Below are 19,672 nucleotides of genomic sequence, written 5' to 3' on the forward strand. Positions count from 1 at the left end.
CTAGAACTTAGAACTACTTAAACCTAACTAACCCAAGGACGGCACACAACACCCAGTCATCACGAGGCAGAGAAAATCCCTGACCCCGCCGGGAATCGAACCCGGGAACCCAGGCGTGGGAAGCGAGAACGCTACCGCACGACCACGAGCTGCGGACAGGCCATAGACGACACGGCAGTTAGTTACCACGTGAGAGTAAACGAGGAGCACTCGGCCGCAAGGTCGTGGCAACTGCCCTACGTGATGAGACTGGAAACAGGAGAAAGTTTTGTTAATTCGTGTCAGAACGAGACCGTGTATTTGTTTTCCTTTTCTTGTGCTCTTGTGCTTATTTACTCATAGTTGTGAAAAATGGCTAGGGACTGCTTGTTGTGTGTGGGTGCGGGAGAAGTGGTGAGTGTTGGCAAACGGCTAGAAGCTGCGTTGGCTACTGTCGACAGGCTTCAGGATGCTGGCCCGGCTCCCGGCGGCGGTGGGGCGCCCGGCAACCCCCAGCTGCCTTCGCCTTCGCCTGGCCACTCTGACGCTGCTGCGCCATCCGACGCGTCTGGTTCTAACCGCGCGGCTGCCCCAGTACGCCTGAACAACAGGTACGAGGCGTTGTCTGTTGCGGAAGAGACGTCACAGCCAGCACGAGTCGCCTCGCCTGTTGGGGCTGAGGCTGACTTCACGGAAGTGCTGAGAGAGTACAGAGGGCAAGATTGCCGGTTTCTGGGAGCTCCAGCTGTGGGCGGGTGATGCGGTATTCGAGGGAAATGTCGGTCCAAGAGTAGAATCCAGAGGTTACTGTATTTATTTTTCAGATTATCTCGTTCGGCGGCACCGTGGAGTATAAATATCTACGGAATGAGCATAGGCCGTTGCGCATGTACTCAACATCAAACCGGGACAGTCACGTGATTTCTGGACGACACAACTGCTCTTCATTTTGCGGTAATAGCGAAACCATCACACGTATGCGCCGTGTATTATGAACTTTTCTGCATGTTCGAATTTTCTTCCGGACAGCTATGGTGAAGTATTGCCATTGTTGCGGATGTAGAGAGAATATGTGAAAGGTGAACCAGTTACTTTTCATACGCACGTACAACAAACGTATACTCGTAAATGTCATATTGCTACGAGGCACTTCATATTTTGAAAAATATCGAGACACGACATTATAAAGTCTTGTATTCTAGACATAATTTTTGCGATTTTCTTGCCATGTGATAATTTGCGTGTGTGTTCGAGTAAACTGTCAGTCAGTGGATACAATCGGTGCTATGTTCATATGCAGACAAAATTTATACGTCACAGTTTCATTAATTTACTCCAGTTTACACAAATTCTCAAACCCTTGTGTGTATCTAAGTATTTCTACTTGAGACAGTTTGCTACACAGTGTCACTGTATCGTAATTAATTAGAACAGAGATTCGACAAGATGGCTAAGGACAGTAGAAAACAAAAACTAAAAATATTCTTGGTTGTCACTTCTTATCCCGTTACAGAAAGAACGTCAATAAAGTGGATTCTGAGTTACGATACTGTGGCGAAAAAGTACAATACCATTGCTGTGCACATCTTTAACTCCAGTTGCTGGTATCAAATTGTAAAATTCTCCATAAAACGCGTATGCAAAGTGTGATGTAGTCAGTCATACGACCACACCGCGGCCTGCGAGATCGATCCGCGGGATGCGGGAACAGAAGAACGGCTGTGCTAGCCAAAGAGTACAGCCAGTCGCAGTACTTATGTTCGCCGCGAGGCCACTTCATGTGTAGCAGGAGTGTAGTGCAGTTGTGCCGGTCTACAGTTCGTAGCAGCACTCAGTGGTCAGCCAGCGCCGATGTCAGTCAGTCATCGTCTGCAGCTCAGTCATTGCTGCCATCAAGTCTTTGTAGCCCAGTTGTGAAGTTCTGTAATAGTACTACAGTAAAGTCAACAGTACTAAGTTGGCAGTTATAAACAATTCTGCGTTCTGTCATGTCGACAGCCAAGTTAGTCTTCAAATTCACCGGATTCGACTCTCAAAATTACGAGAGATTAAATCGTCACTGCAAAATTTGTGACTTGTAAATTATGTCTTCCTGCAGATGTCTAGTCGCGTCTTCTATAATTGTGAACCAACAGACCATGGACTACAACGAAGTTAAGTAATAAATACTTTCCTATTTTGTACTCATGCTAATTAATTGTGTTTACCTGTTGTAGCTACCAAGCAGTCTTGGCATAGTAGAACCCACGTTCCACCTCCTTGGCTACCTCATATTTGATACCTCATGTTGATTGACTCGGTTATGGTGGAAGATCGAGAGCCATCACAAAGTTTCACGGTTCTTCTGAAGCTCACCCATATGTAGCTGGCGAATTAATAATGCTCGAAATATGCTAAGAATTACACGGGCTAAATTGGGCATTGCCAAAATCAAGTGGCTTGAGCTGCAGGAGATGTTGCGGACAGAATTCTCGTTCTACTCATGCGAATGCTCACCCCCATAGATATTGATACTCTAAGGGCGGCTCGGCCACTGATATCGAAGGCGTAGGACGCAGCTGTCTACAGACGCGGTTCATGTCAGCGGTGACCCCTGTCGCATCGGTTCCCTTCGTCGACTATATGAAGTGGAGAACACTGTTAGTCCTGTGGCGTTGATAATGAGCTAGTGATTAATAACATCGTTTCATGGAGCAGTTGCGGTCTTCCAATGGAGATGGGTGGAGATCTTAAACCAGGCTCTCGGTTAGTTTTGTGGCTATCTCAGTTGCACATGTATTGACCTAAACTATTGGCTGGGAAGCTATAGAACCCCAAGTTATGTCGGGCATGGGAAATACACAAAAACAGCTTCTATGACAGCAGAACACGTGTGGCGAGCAGATGTGTGAGTCTTACGATAGAGGACCACTTCTGTAAACATGCGTAACACTTCTGTATGGTACTCACACCCAACATAAGTAGTTCGCATACGTTAACTGTGGACGAAATAGAGCACAGTTGGAGGAAAGTTTCATAACTGTCACTAATAAACGATAATAAAGTCCACATAGTGCTTGCAACAGAAAACTGGCTTATGTGAAAAAATAAGTAGCGCTGGAACTTTTGACTCCATTGCAGAGTGGGTCATCTAAGCAGTTAGCATCAAATAATTCTGAAACCGTTTGATTTAATTTTATTTTCATTCCGGCGAAAATTTTAAGAAAGGTATAACTTCAACGTGTAGTTTGAAATGGTAATTATAGAAATAATAATTACGTGTTTGTGTAATGAAAGTATAGTAGTAGTCACTGTTTTGGCTGATCATAGTATTGTCGAGTGGCTAACGTAAATTTTATGAAAGGAAAACAATGAAACGTCTGTTGCAGAATCAGTGACTACTCATACTGAAAGAAACGTCTGAGGAAACAGGAATAAAATTCGCTAAGACGAATGACAAGTTTCTGAGCAGCCAGCAGCAAACATTCAAGAAGACCGTCCAAGAACATTCTTGGGCTCGCATTAGAACAATGTGCGCAGTGCAAACATCAGGAATGGCCCTGTAGCAGAGATACTAAGCACCATGTACACAGAAAATCATTCGGGATAGGTTCAGAAGAATACAAAATCTTGATGAGAAAAGAAAGCTACACAGAGAACAGAATAAACATGGACGTGACACTAGCAACAGGAGAAGCGTTCAATACTTCTGAAATCAAACATTTTTCTGCTGACTTAAAAAAAAATTCACGACTGTTTGTAATACTATGTAAACTCAGTCAACGTATCAAAATCATTCACAGGTTGATAGTTGACTATACCGGCAACGAAACGGATGGAGCGAAAATGTAAACAAAAATACGATCCCAGTGACTTAACCGCACACTGTCTCGGGCGGTGACAGTGGTTCTGTATCACGTAAGGAATTAGTCCCAGAACGTCGAAATGTGGACGTTCCGAGACGATTCAGTGAAAAACTTACGTCTCGCAAGATGCCAATGAGGGTAAAATTCAGTTTGTATGGAAAGGTATCGACAATTGTGCTCGTGCACTATCCGAATGAGGTATAGAGCTTAAAATCATACTGATTCGCTATGAATCCTCCACCAGACATCATTACGTGGCTTCCCGACTGTGGATGTACGTATAGATGTAAAACAAAGTAGTGTATAAACAAAAACGGGGCTAAATGTATGTGTGCAGTAAAATGGTGTGCTACAGTTTGCATCTATATGTAATATCTATACTTTTATCCACTATTAGAGCGTTAATTATACGGTTATCAGACCCCCTTGAAAAAAAAAAAAAGCTATAGCAACCTTGTTTCGTCACTGTAATTATAGTAATGTTGTTACACGTCTGCGTATTTACGTGACCGCCAGCTGTGGGTACTGATGTAACAGCTCTTTAATGATGTACTGAATTATTTATTGGGCTGTGTTACAATGCATTAAGCTAATTGTACAAAAGATTAAGCAGTATTATTCGTTAACAGGAATTAGTAACTTACGAACATCAATGTGACTAATGCCAGTTACTTCTTTAACGGCATAGTGTTACATTAATACACTCCTGGAAATTGAAATAAGAACACCGTGAATTCATTGTCCCAGGAAGGGGAAACTTTATTGACACATTCCTGGGGTCAGATACATCACATGATCACACTGACAGAACCACAGGCACATAGACACAGGCAACAGAGCATGCACAATGTCGGCACTAGTACAGTGTATATCCACCTTTCGCAGCAATGCAGGCTGCTATTCTCCCATGGAGACGATCGTAGAGATGCTGGATGTAGTCCTGTGGAACGGCTTGCCATGCCATTTCCACCTGGCGCCTCAGTTGGACCAGCGTTCGTGCTGGACGTGCAGACCGCGTGAGACGACGCTTCATCCAGTCCCAAACATGCTCAATGGGGGACAGATCCGGAGATCTTGCTGGCCAGGGTAGTTGACTTACACCTTCTAGAGCACGTTGGGTGGCACGGGATACATGCGGACGTGCATTGTCCTGTTGGAACAGCAAGTTCCCTTGCCGGTCTAGGAATGGTAGAACGATGGGTTCGATGACGGTTTGGATGTACCGTGCACTATTCAGTGTCCCCTCGACGATCACCAGTGGTGTACGGCCAGTGTAGGAGATCGCTCCCCACACCATGATGCCGGGTGTTGGCCCTGTGTGCCTCGGTCGTATGCAGTCCTGATTGTGGCGCTCACCTGCACGGCGCCAAACACGCATACGACCATCATTGGCACCAAGGCAGAAGCGACTCTCATCGCTGAAGACGACACGTCTCCATTCGTCCCTCCATTCACGCCTGTCGCGACACCACTGGAGGCGGGCTGCACAATGTTGGGGCGTGAGCGGAAGACGGCCTAACGGTGTGCGGGACCGTAGCCCAGCTTCATGGAGACGGTTGCGAATGGTCCTCGCCGATACCCCAGGAGCAACAGTGTCCCTAATTTGCTGGGAAGTGGCGGTGCGGTCCCCTACGGCACTGCGTAGGATCGTACGGTCTTGGCGTGCATCCGTGCGTCGCTGCGGTCCGGTCCCAGGTCGACGGGCACGTGCACCTTCCGCCGACCACTGGCGACAACATCGATGTACTGTGGAGACCTCACGCCCCACGTGTTGAGCAATTCGGCGGTACGTCCACCCGGCCTCCCGCATGCCCACTATACGCCCTCGCTCAAAGTCCGTCAACTGCACATACGGTTCACGTCCACGCTGTCGCGGCATGCTACCAGTGTTAAAGACTGCGATGGAGCTCCGTATGCCACGGCAAACTGGCTGACACTGACGGCGGCGGTGCACAAATGCTGCGCAGCTAGCGCCATTCGACGGCCAACACCGCGGTTCCTGGTGTGTCCGCTGTGCCGTGCGTGTGATCATTGCTTGTACAGCCCTCTCGCAGTGTCCGGAGCAAGTATGGTGGGTCTGACACACCGGTGTCAATGTGTTCTTTTTTCCATTTCCAGGAGTGTATAAGGTAAGTGCACTATTATTAAGGTTTTACAGAGGAGAAAAATCATAACAGCAACTTGCACAACACAGTTTTCAAAGTTATTGGACGCCAATGGTGTGTGTGTGTGTGTGTGTGTGTGTGTGTGTGTGAGAGAGAGAGAGAGAGAGAGAGAGAGAGAGAGAGAGAGAGAGAGAGAGAGTTTGTGTTTGTGTTTATGATGGTGATGTTAAAACTTTCAGCTGTCTGCATATACTGCGTATCATAATCAATATCGAATACTTAGACGGGTAAAATCATACGATAAAATAAAAAACGGTTCAGTAAACATAAGTCCTTAAACGAGTCGTTCCCGAATGATTTCGAATTTGTAGTTACGACCCGTCTGTGGTTTCAACATAATACATTGTCCAAGTTCGTACAAATGTATTTGAAATGTAAACTCTTGGACGCCACTGATACCCTCGAACTGATGTTGCAGCAGACAGTTCAGTACTAATCGGCTCAAAGAAAACGACCATGAACATCGACCCCGATCTAGGAATATTTGCGCTTAATGCGTTGTTAAAACCATGCGTGGCCATTAAACTACGGCGGTAAGGAGAAATACTTTTGGCTTTGCAGTGAAAGATTGCGTTTTAAGTATTTTAAAAAAGATATTTCCTTTCATCCATTTTTTTCTGTAGATTCGTTACTGAACTGTTCTCGAAGACCTGTAATATACACACATTCAGCTGTTACAACGTTTCCGTTGGACGTAAATCGATAAATCGATGTGCAAATACAAATTTCTGCGGGCGTGAGAATAAGTAGGAATCGGGTGACATAAAAAATAATGAATAGGATAGACGTGTGAACAATTTGAACTTCAAATCTCTGTTTTCCTACTGCTAAACCTTAGGTGCATAGTATATCATTGTCTTGAGGAGAGATGATTTTTTGCTTAGGTTAATGAGACCTCATCTAGAGTATGTCTTCGTCCAGCTGGTCCAGAAGAGGTGCGTAGTATTTGCAAGTATCAAAAAGAAAAAGCCAGAAAATATTGGCCATAACCTTTCTGGCAGAAAATATAGAATACATGTTTTATAGCATAGGGCCAACGATTCCTCCCCACAGATGTGATTGGTGTTGTGTTTCTGGCACGAAGTGGTGGATCTACGATACACCTACAGTAACAAAACGGAACATGAAATCAACGAGATCGTTTCTTAATTGGCTCTGACGTCTTTCTCAATTCTTTCTCTCATTTGCATTTGGACCGCAGTCAACAGATAAATCACCCATATTGCACGAAACTTCAACATAGTTAAATGATACACTTTTCCAGATTTTTCTGGTGCGTTAACTGTTTCACATACCTTTCATTTCAGATATTCCAGTAATTTGTTGTACACTAGCTCAATGTTTTTATCTGTGGTGCCAGTTTTTAGACATCCTTCGTGCAAATCACCTTCACGAGAATTATAGAACATACTAATCACTCTCCCATTTCAACAAAGGCGGTGTGACAGAAGTACACTCCTGGAAATGGAAAAAAGAACACATTGACACCGGTGTGTCAGACCCACCATACTTGCTCCGGACACTGCGAGAGGGCTGTACAAGCAATGATCACACGCACGGCACAGCGGACACACCAGGAACCGCGGTGTTGGCCGTCGAATGGCGCTAGCTGCGCAGCATTTGTGCACCGCCGCCGTCAGTGTCAGCCAGTTTGCCGTGGCATACGGAGCTCCATCGCAGTCTTTAACACTGGTAGCATGCCGCGACAGCGTGGACGTGAACCGTATGTGCAGTTGACGGACTTTGAGCGAGGGCGTATAGTGGGCATGCGGGAGGCCGGGTGGACGTACCGCCGAATTGCTCAACACGTGGGGCGTGAGGTCTCCACAGTACATCGATGTTGTCGCCAGTGGTCGGCGGAAGGTGCACGTGCCCGTCGACCTGGGACCGGACCGCAGCGACGCACGGATGCACGCCAAGACCGTAGGATCCTACGCAGTGCCGTAGGGGACCGCACCGCCACTTCCCAGCAAATTAGGGACACTGTTGCTCCTGGGGTATCGGCGAGGACCATTCGCAACCGTCTCCATGAAGCTGGGCTACGGTCCCGCACACCGTTAGGCCGTCTTCCGCTCACGCCCCAACATCGTGCAGCCCGCCTCCAGTGGTGGTGCGACAGGCGTGAATAGAGGGACGAATGGAGACGTGTCGTCTTCAGCGATGAGAGTCGCTTCTGCCTTGGTGCCAATGATGGTCGTATGCGTGTTTGGCGCCGTGCAGGTGAGCGCCACAATCAGGACTGCATACGACCGAGGCACACAGGGCCAACACCCGGCATCATGGAGTGGGGAGCGGTCTCCTACACTGGCCGTACACCACTGGTGATCGTCGAGGGGACACTGAATAGTGCACGGTACATCCAAACCGTCATCGAACCCATCGTTCTACCATTCCTAGACCGGCAAGGGAACTTGCTGTTCCAACAGGACAATGCACGTCCGCATGTATCCCGTGCCACCCAACGTGCTCTAGAAGGTGTAAGTCAACTACCCTGGCCAGCAAGATCTCCGGACCTGTCCCCCATTGAGCATGTTTGGGACTGGATGAAGCGTCGTCTCACGCGGTCTGCACGTCCAGCACGAACGCTGGTCCAACTGAGGCGCCAGGTGGAAATGGCATGGCAAGCCGTTCCACAGGACTACATCCAGCATCTCTACGATCGTCTCCATGGGAGAATAGCAGCCTGCATTGCTGCGAAAGGTGGATATACACTGTACTAGTGCCGACATTGTGTATGCTCTGTTGCCTGTGTCTATGTGCCTGTGGTTCTGTCAGTGTGATCATGTGATGTATCTGACCCCAGGAATGTGTCAATAAAGTTTCCCCTTCCTGGGACAATGAATTCACGGTGTTCTTATTTCAATTTCCAGGAGTGTATATTTGAATTTATCCATTTCTACGTAACACACTTAATATGATTCGTTCAAAAAGAACTTTGCATATAAAACTACATAGCATACAGCTACAGGGTGTTCCAGAAATGTTGGGACAAGCTTAGAGGGGTTGTAGAGGATGTCTTGATTAAAAAATCGAGGATAGGAACCCGCGTCCAGAAATATCATCCAACGAAGCTATAGAGCGTCGAAATTGCAGGCGCCAGCGCCTTGTCCTAGGCTAGCCCTTCGGCAGCAGCATATTGTACACTGATGGGCCGTAGGCGCCGGCCGCTGTGGCCGAGCGGTTCTAGGCGCTTCAGTCCGGAACCGCACTGCTGATATGGTCGCATGTTCGCATCCTGCCTCGCGCATGGGTGTGTGTGTGTGTGATGTCCTTAGGTTAAGTTAGCTCTAAGTAGTTCTAAGTCTAGGGGACTGATGTCCTCAGATCTGAAGTCCCATAGTGCTTAGAGCCATCTGGACCGTAGGCGGAATGTCTTGCAATGTTGTTTTTCAGAGATCGCAACTGACGGCGACGGTCGCCTGTGGAGAAGGTGGTTCAAATGGCTCTAAGCACTATGGGACTTAACATCTGAAGTCATCAGTCCCCTAGACTTACAACTGCGTAAACCTAACTAACCTAAGGACATCACACACATCCATGCCCGAGGCAGGATTCGAACCCGCGACCGGATGAAGCGCCTAGAACCGCTCGGCCACTACGGCTGGCTGGAGAAGATGGAGCTACTTTGTGCACAGGTCTTGTCTCCCATGAATGCCTGATGCCTTGACGAATGACGGTTTCGGACACGGGTTTCCGTCTGCAGTGTGTTTTTCTCTTGTGTACCGAAAAAATTGAGGATTATTGAGGGTTCGAGGAGAAAAAATAGCTTCGATGGGGACCCGTGACCTGAATCGTCATCCACTAAGGCAACGGAGCATCGTATTCATCGTATTCATAGCAGACAAGACCTGTCTACGCAGGGGTTAGCTTCATCTTTTCCCTTGGTGATCGTTGAAATTAATCGCGGTCACTAATAGCAAACAAGCGTGCAAAATCACGTTTGAAACCGAAGTGGGGGGCGGGGGGAGGGGGGGGGGGTAGTGGCAGACGCCAGAGCCTGTAACTTCAACGCTACTGTGCGGCTGGTCCCGGCGGAGGTTCGAGTCCTCCCTCGGGCATAGGTGTGTGTGTGTGTGTGTGTGTGTGTGTGTTTGTCCTTAGGATAATTTAGGTTAAGTAGTGTGTAAGCTTATGGACTGATGACCCTAGCAGTTAAATCCAATTAGATTTCACACACATTTGAACATTTTTGAACTTCAGCGCTAAGTAGCTTCGTTGTATGATGTTTCTGGACAAGGTTTCCTAACCTTGATTTGTTCCTCAAGCCATCGTCTATAACCCTCTGAAATTTGTCGCAACATTTCTGTGGCACTGTGTATAGTTGGCATTTGACTCACATTATTACTGTGCGAGGTGGCAGGTTTTCCTTATCACTTAGTGCGAACAACAGAATGGTTGATATGAAGTCTGTTAGCACTCGTCTCGGGTTCTTCGGCCGACGGTCGTTTAGCGATTTTCTGCAGTTTCGCCTGTAGGAGTGCCTCACATTGTCAAAGAGGTACTCACTAACAAAGCAGGTTGAATCTTTGATAATGCTAGTCGCTCGTGCTCGCGAAACGTGAGAAAAACAAAGGAACAAGAAGTAACACATAAAGAAACGTCTGTGAAAGCTTCAACCATTTTGTGTAACAGGATGGCTTCACTGAAAAGGACTTCGCCATCACCAACCTGTGTTATCCGGGCTTGTGTTCACACTTTGATGGCTTCATCGAAGACGGCGCTCTAAGTCCTAACCTTCTATCATTTGACTTGATACGGTTTTTCACAGTATTAACAAACATGACAAAACACTATTTGACTGACATCAACACCGTGAGAGTATCGTGTGGAGATTTTCTCTCACTGTTCACATGCACACGCCTCTACTAAGATATAATTCATTTAAAGATGTGGAACTCGTGTGCGTTCCAATGCATTTTGCCTTTTATGCTAGGCCCACAGAAGTAATTTTTTGTTCAAATAATGCGCCCTTCCTTCAGTTTAGCGCTAAAGATGTGACACATCGCGGAACACTCATACAATGCTATTAACATGACCGTGTTCCGTCTGTTCGCCTGTTCCTTAGTCTACAGCTCACATCAAGCAGTTCAGCATAACGCCATCAAAGCGGCGGGAACAATTGGTTCCGCACTGTCGCCTGATAAACAAAGTAAGAGCCTACGGAATATCAGACCAGCTGTGTGGCTGGATTGAAGAGTTTTTAGCAAACAGAACACAGCATGTTGTTATCAACGGAGAGACGTCTACAGACGTTAAAGTAACCTCTGGTGTGCCACAGGGGAGTGTTATGGGACCATTGCTTTTCACAATATATATAAATGACCTAGTAGATAGTGTCGGAAGTTCCATGCGGCTTTTCGCGGATGATGCTGTAGTATACAGAGAAGTTGCAGCATTAGAAAATTGTAGCGAAATGCAGGAAGATCTGCAGCGGATAGGCACTTGGTGCAGGGAGTGGCAACTGACCCTTAACATAGACAAATGTAATGTATTGCGAATACATAGAAAGAAGTATCCTTTATTGTATGATTATATGATAGCGGAACAAACACTGGTAGCAGTTACTTCTGTAAAATATCTGGGAGTATGCGTGCGGAACGATTTGAAGTGGAATGATCATATAAAATTAATTGTTGGTAAGGCGGGTACCAGGTTGAGATTCATTGGGAGAGTCCTTAGAAAATGTAGTCCATCAACAAAGGAGGTGGCTTACAAAACACTCGTTCGACCTATACTTGAGTATTGCTCATCAGTGTGGGATCCGTACCAGATCGGGTTGACGGAGGAGATAGAGAAGATTCAAAGAAGAGCGGCGCGTTTCGTCACAGGGTTATTTGATAACCGTGATAGTGTTACGGAGATGTTTAACAAACTCAAGTGGCAGACTCTGCAAGAGAGGCGCTCTGCATCGCGGTGTAGCTTGCTCGCCAGGTTTCGAGAGGGTGCGTTTCTGGATGAGGTATCGAATATATTGCTTCCCCCTACTTATACCTCCCGAGGAGATCACGAATGTAAAATTAGAGAGATTAGAGCGCGCACAGAGGCCTTCAGACAGTCGTTCTTCCCGCGAACCATACGCGACTGGAACAGGAAAGGGAGGTAATGACAGTGGCACGTAAAGTGCCCTCCGCCACACACCGTTGGGTGGCTTGCGGAGTATAAATGTAGATGTAGATATATACCGATGAAGCATTTCTAGTAATTGATCGGTAGAGCATGAGGCGTAGCGGAATGTAATATGTTCCAACACAAAAAAGGAACGACGCACCACAAAGAAATTATCACCTGAATGGGACGGAAATCGATAGCTGTGACGTACATGTACAGACCAATAAATCATTACAAATTCAGAAAAAGTGGAAGATTTGTTCAAGAGAGATACATTATGTGATGAAAAGTATCCGGACACCCCCCAAAAAATACGTTTGTCATATTAGGTGCATTGTACTGCCACATACTGCCACGGACCTCGCCATGGACGTCGGGAGTGAAGTTGAGAACCATGCATCCTATTGCGCACGGTTTGAGTCGTAACACAACGTCCTGTGGCTGCACGAAAAGCATTATTCCACATGGTGGCGTTGCTGTCAGGGTTCCTCCGAGTCATAATTTGTAGGTAGCAGTAATCCAGTGTAGTAGTAGCCCTTGGGCGGGCTGAGCGATCATATCATCGACAGTTCATGTCTCTCTGTATCTCCTCCATGTCCGAAAAACATCGCTTCGGTTCACTCCGAGACGCCTGGACACTTCCCTTGCTGAGAGCTCTTCCTGGCACAAAGTAACAATGCGGACGCGATCGAACCGGGATATAGAGCGTATAGGAATGCTTGAACTACAGACAACACGAGCCGTGTACCTCCTTCCTGCTGGAATGATACTGGAACTGATGGGCTGTCGCAACCCGTCCGTGTAATAGGCGCTGCTCATGCATGGTTGTTTACATCTTTTGGGCGGGTGTAGTGATGCGTCAAAGGGACTGTGTCTGTGATGTAACATCCACAGACAATGTCTACCTCCAGGAGTTCTGGGAACCGGGGTGATGCAAAACTTTTCTTGTTGTGTATATTTTATGAGCGTTCAGGACACCTGTTTCTACTTTATAGTGTCCTGTGCTCGAACTAAAACACGAAATATATTTTCCCATGTTGGTTATTCATGTGTGTTGGTTGATTACTTGAATGGTCAACGTTGTTCAAATGGCTCTCAGCACAATGGGACTTAACATCTATGGTCATCAGTCCCCTATAACTTAGAACTACTTAAACCTAACTAACTTAAGGACATCACACAACACCCAGTCATCACGAGGCAGCGAAAATCCCGGACCCCGCCGGGAATCGAACCCGGGAACCCGGGCGCGGGAAGCAAGAACGCTACCGCACGACCACGAGCTGCGGACGTCAACATTGTATTGAGGGGACTGCAATCAAATAAAAGCTCTCTCTGCCACTGTACATCTTCCATAGTACAAACAGTACCGTGAGCATAATTCATTGTCTACTTCTCCCTTGAAATCAACATACGTGAACTGATATAGTATTGTTTCATCAGGATAGGTTGTTTGTGAGACTCGAAAGCTCTTTTCTTCGCACGCCTCTGCTAAATGTGCTGCCCGCTACGTTGACAGGAAATCCTCTCTCACAATCTTTCCGCTTCCCGTGGTTTTATCTTACTGACAGACATAGCGTCTTCTCCTATTTTCACACACACACACACACACACACACACACAAACGGACAAAAATGTGGCAACTCCGCGAGAAATACAGGGCTATTACAAATGATTGAAGCGATTTCATAAATTCACTGTAGCTCCATTCATTGACATATGGTCACGACACACTACAGATACGTAGAAAAACTCATAAAGTTTTGTTCGGCTGAAGCCGCACTGCAGGTTTCTGCCGCCAGAGCGCTCGAGAGCGCAGTGAGACAAAACGGCGACAGGAGCCGAGAAAGCGTATGTCGTGCATGAAATGCACTCACATCAGTCAGTCATAACAGTGCAACGACACTTCAGGACGAAGTTCAACAAAGATCCACCAACTGCTAAATCCATTCGGCGATGGTATGCGCAGTTTAAAGCTTCTGGATGCCTCTGTAAGGGGAAATCAAGGGGTCGGCCTGCAGTGAGCGAAGAAACGGTTGAACGCGTGCGGGGAAGTTTCACGCGTAGCCCGCGGAAGTCGACGAATAAAGCAAGCAGGGAGCTAAACGTACCACAGCCGACGGTTTGGAAAATCTTACGGAAAAGGCTAAAGCAGAAGCCTTACCGTTTACAATTGCTACAAGCCCTGACACCCGATGACAAACGCTTTGAATTTTCGGCGCGGTTGCAACAGCTCATGGAAGAGGATGCGTTCAGTGCGAAACTTGTTTTCAGTGATGAAGCAACATTTTTTCTTAATGGTGAAGTGAACAGACACAATGTGTGAATCTGGGCGGTAGAGAATCCTCACGCATTCGTGCAGCAAATTCGCAATTCACCAAAAGTTAACGTGTTTTGTCCAATCTCACGGTTTAAAGTTTACGGCCCCTTTTTCTTCTGCGAAAAAAACGTTACAGGACACGTGTATCTGGACATGCTGGTAAATTGGCTCATGCCACAACTGGAGACCAACAGCGCCGACTTCATCTTTCAACAGGATGGTGCTCCACCGCACTTCCACCATGATGTTCGGCATTTCTTAAACAGGAGATTGGAAAACCGATGGATCGGTCGTGGTGGAGATCATGATCAGCAATTCATGTCATGGCCTCCACGCTCTCCCGACTTAACCCCACGCGATTTCTTTCTGTGGGGTTATGTGAAAGATTCAGTGTTTAAACCTCCTCTACCAAGAAACGTGCCAGAACTGCGAGCTCGCATCAACGATGCTTTCGAACTCATTGATGGGGACATGCTGCGCCGAGTGTGGGAGGAACTTGATTATCGGCTCGATGTCTGCCGAATCACTAAAGGGGCACATATCGAACATTTGTGAATGCCTAAAAAAACTTTTTGAGTTTTTGTATGTGTGTGCAAAGCATTGTGAAAATATCTCAAATAATAAAGTTATTCTAGAGCTGTGAAATCGCTTCAATCATTTGTAATAACCCTGTACATGTTTAAACATAAATGCAGATGGTAGCAAAGCTACAGGCCTGCAGGTTGCGCTGTTGTATTTGATCACGAACGGCATATGTGCGATAAGTTGCAAGTGTCATTCGTGGTCAGAACACTGATCTGTGCGGTTTTGTGTGTACTATGTCAGAGCTAAGTAAATTCGAACGTGGGCAAATTGTTGGTGCTCGTAATGTGGGTGCCTCCGTAACCAAGGGAGCCGAAGTGTTCGATGTTTCAAGAGGACAGTACCGAAGGTTTATTCAGTATACAGGGAAACCGGATAAAACATCATTTGCTAACTTAAAACGTGGACGAAAGCGTGTGTTGAGTGATCGTGGCGGACGGTCGTTGAAGAGCGTTGCGATGAAAAATAAGACAAGAGCTGCGAAAGTCAATACAGAACTGAAAGTCTCACTCCAAACCCTATCAGCACCAACATGAAACGAAGGGAGCTCCAAAAGCTGGGGACTGCAGGGCGGGCTGGCGAGCTGGAATCCCAAAACCACTCATGAGTGATGCAAACTGCAGTAACAGGAAAATGTGGCGACGAAGCCATAAAATTTGGCCTACAGAGCAATATAAGAGAGTAATTTGGCTAAGTCTTGTTTCACACTATTCCCAAGTTCCGGCTGAGTTTGCGTTCCAAGACTGAAACAAGATAGGGGTTCTGTGATCATTTCGGCAGCCATATTGTGGTATTCAGTGTGCCGCATGGTTACTCTGGAAGATAGCATTCCTGTCGAGGATTATGAGACCTTTTTAGATGAACAGATCCATCCCATGGTACAATATTTGTTGCGCAGTGCTGATGCTATGTTAGAAGACATCAGGGCCCCTCTTCACACTGATAACATCGTCTAGGAGTGGTGTTGAGAGCACAAGTATGAATTTTCGCATAGCCTCTTTTCACCACAGTCTCCATATCTCAATATTATTGAGCCTTTTTGGTCTACTTTGTCAACAAGGATGTGTGATTGCAATTCAGTTCCATCATCGTTACCAGAACTTGCAGGAACAATTTTAGAAAATTCCCTTGAAAACCGTACAGGACCAGTATTTCTCGGTTCGAGATGGGTGGAAACTGTTCCGAATGCCCACGGTATTCCTGCACCGCATTAGGCATGGTAGATATTTTCAGTTTCGTTTTTACAGTGTGTAGGAGGAGTCGGCACAAGAAACATTACTCATTCCTTTTTTCATGGGAAGCCCAGTGTCAGCGGACAGCGGAGGTTTCTTCCAATTACAAACAAACAATTTTTAAAGTAGGATCTTAAGTGGGTATTAACTGAGCGAGGTGGCGCAGTAGTTAGCACACTGGACTCGCATTCAGGAGGACAACGGTTCAATACCGCGTCCGGCCATCCTGATTTAGGTTTCCCGTGATTTCCCTAAATCGCTCCAAGCAAATGCCGGGATGGTTCCTTTGTAAGGGCACGGCTGACTTCCTTCCTCGTCCTTCCCTAATCCGATGAGACCGATGACCTCGCAGTTTGGTCTCTTCCCCCAAACAACCCAACCCAAACTTAAGTGCCAATTCGACAGTGTTTGTCCCAAATTAGTTCCAAGACTTAGAAGCCCTGTTGGATTTGCGGTCGCAGACACCGCTGGCCGGGACGACACACGGGATGGAGTAAGTCGGGTATCGAAAGTCTGGCGAACAAAAGTTCTGCTGTGTTGTATTGGTCCTGTCAATACATATGTTTAAACCAAATAGCGCACTACACTAATTTGGGATCGCTCAATCGTATGGGTACGGAAAATCACGATTTAAAAACAATTTTGTTTCTAACGGGAATCAAATCGACGCTTTCTGTTGAAAATGGGCGTTGCATGAAAGATGTGATGAGCAATTTTTGTTTTTGCTGATTTCGGCTACACATTGTAAGAACGAAACTGTAAACACCTGCCGATACATCGGAGAAAATGCATCAAAAAATGGCTCTGAGCACTATGGGACTCAACTGCTGTGGTCATCAGTCCCCTAGAACTTAGAACTACTTAAACCTAACTAACCTAAGGACATCACACACACACATGCCCGAGGCAGGATTCGAACCTGCGACCGTAGCAGCAGCGCGGCTCCGGACTGGAGCGCCTAGAACCGCACGGCCACCGCGGCCGGCGAAAATGCATCTAATGGCTCTTAGGAAAGACACCCGGAATATATATTCTGAGGTGCGAAGAGTCATAGGATTCCTCCAATATCCTGACGGATCTCCTTTAGTCCGGCGTAGAGCAGCTCGACGTGACATAGAGTTCACAAGTCGTTGGAAGTCATCTGCAGAAATAGTGAACCATGCTGCCTCTATAACCGTCCATAATCCCGAAAGTGAAGCAGGTGAAGGATTTTCTGCACGAACTGCCTACACTACGCTCCTCCGTTCTCTGTTGGAGTACTGCTGCGCGGTGTGGAATCGTTACCAGATAGGGTTAACGGAGTACATCGAGAAAGTTCAAAGAAGTGCGTCACGTCTTGTATTATCGAGAAATAGGGGAGTGTGTGTCACAGACATGATACAGGATATGGGGTGGACATCGTTAAAACAAAAGCGATTTTCGTTGCGATGGAATCTTCTCACGAAATTTCAATCACCAAATTTCTCCTCCGATTGCCAAAATATTTAGTTGGCGCCGACCTACATAGGGAGAAACGATCATAATGAAACAAGGGAAACAGGGCACGAACGGAAAGATATACACTACTGGCCATTAAAATTGCTACACCACGAAGGTGACGTGCTACAGACGCGAAATTTAACCGACAGGAAGAAGATGCTGTGATATGCAAATGATTAGCTTTTCAGAGTATTCACACAAAGGTGCCGGCGCCGGTGGTGACACCTACAACGTGCTGACATGAGGAAAGTTTCCAACCGATTTCTCATACACAAACACCAGTTGACCGGCGTTACCTGGTGAAACGTTGTTGTTGTGATGCCTCGTGTAAGAAGGAGAAATGCGTACCATCACGTTTCCGACTTTGATAAAGGTCGTATTGTAGCCTATCGCGATTGCGGTTTATCGTATCGCAACATTGCTGCTCGCATTGGTCGAGATCCAATGACTGTTAGCAGAATATGAAATCGGTGGGTTCAGGAGGGTAATACGGAACGCCGTGCCGGATCCCAACGGCCTCGTATCACTAGCAGTCCAGATGACAGGCATCTTATCCGCAAGGCTGTAACGGATCGTGCAGCCACGTCACGATCCCTGAGTCAACAGAGGGGGACGTTTACACGACAACAACCATCTGCACGAACAGTTGGACGACGTTTGCAGCAGCATGGACTATCAGCTCGGAGACCATGGCTGCGGTTACCCTTGACGCTGCATCACAGACAGGAGCGCCTGCGATGGTGTACTCAACGACGAACACTGATGGCAAAATGTCATTTTTTTCGGATGAATCCCGATTCTGCTTACAGCATCACGATGGTCGCATCCGTGTTTGGCGACATCGCTGTGAACGCACATTGGAAGCGTGTATTCGTCATCGCCATACTGGCGTATCACCCGGCTTGGTGGTATCGGCTGCCACTGGTTACAATTTTCGGTCACCTCTTGGTCGCATTGACGACAATTTGAACAGTGGACGTTACATGTCAGATGTGTTACGACCCGTGGCTCTACCCTTCATTCGATTTGTGCGAAACCCTACATTTCAGCAGGATAATGCACGACCGCATGTTGCAGGTCCTGTACGAGCCTTTCTGGATACAGAAAATGTTCGACTACTGCCCTGGCCAGCACATTCTCCAGATCTGTCACCAACTGAAAACGTGTGGTCAATGGTGGCCGAGCAGCTGGCTCGTTACAATACGCCAGTCACTACTCTTCATGAACTGTGGTATCGTGTTGATTCTGTATGGGCAGCTGTACCTGTACACGCCATCCCAGCTCTGTTTGACTCCATGCCCAGGCGTATCAAGGCCGTTATTACGACCAGAGGTGGTTGTTCTGGGTACTGATTTCTCAGGATCTATGCAGCCAAACTGCGTGAAAATGTAATCACATGTCAGTTGTAGTATAATATATTTTTCCAATGAATACCCGTTTATCGTCTGCATTTCTTCTTGGTGTAGCGATTTTAATGGCCAGTAGTGTAGGTGTTCTTTACTTCCGCTCGTTGTTCGAGATTGGAAGAATAGAGAATTATTGTGAAAGTGGTTCGATGAACCTTCTGTCAGTCACTTAAGTGTGATTTGCAGGGTGTCCATGTAGATGCAGATGTCGATGTTAACATTCTCGTCCCGTAGGAACTGGTGAAATTCGCCCTTCTGGGGACATAGTCCGGTCGCTTTGAACGTGCATATCGTCAGGTCATAGATATGGGCATTATCCATTATGTCCCTGGTTTTTGACGGCATTGGCCTGGAGGACCGCTGTTGCTGCTTCGAGGAGTGCCGGGCATTGTCTCACAAGCTGGCGCAGTGCTGCAGCAGTGTACTGAGTTAAGCTGGCGCCCGTTCCGATGGTTGTGACGTTGTTGTTCGTCACTGGGATGCTGTCCAGTGGCTGCGGCATGTGTTCTCCATTCTGCGAAGGGGGCGCGTTGCTCTGTCTGTCTGCGCCCACCTC

At 47.0% G+C, this 19,672-nt stretch overlaps 1 protein-coding gene across 1 annotated transcript in view; it reads left to right on the plus strand.

The window, feature by feature from the left end:
- Positions 1–444: 444 nt before the first annotated feature.
- Positions 445–19,672, plus strand: part of LOC126185185 (calcium/calmodulin-dependent protein kinase type 1-like) — a gene marked incomplete at its 5' end in the record, with an annotated part of 455,847 nt that continues 436,619 nt past the window's right edge. Inside the window, one exon of the mRNA XM_049928045.1 lies at positions 445–590. Within this exon, the coding sequence (XP_049784002.1) occupies positions 445–590 (146 nt within the window). The remainder of the gene's footprint in view (positions 591–19,672) is intronic.

This window comes from Schistocerca cancellata, chromosome 4 (genome assembly GCF_023864275.1).
Source record: "Schistocerca cancellata isolate TAMUIC-IGC-003103 chromosome 4, iqSchCanc2.1, whole genome shotgun sequence".
In the NCBI taxonomy this organism is placed as follows: domain Eukaryota; kingdom Metazoa; phylum Arthropoda; class Insecta; order Orthoptera; family Acrididae; genus Schistocerca; species Schistocerca cancellata.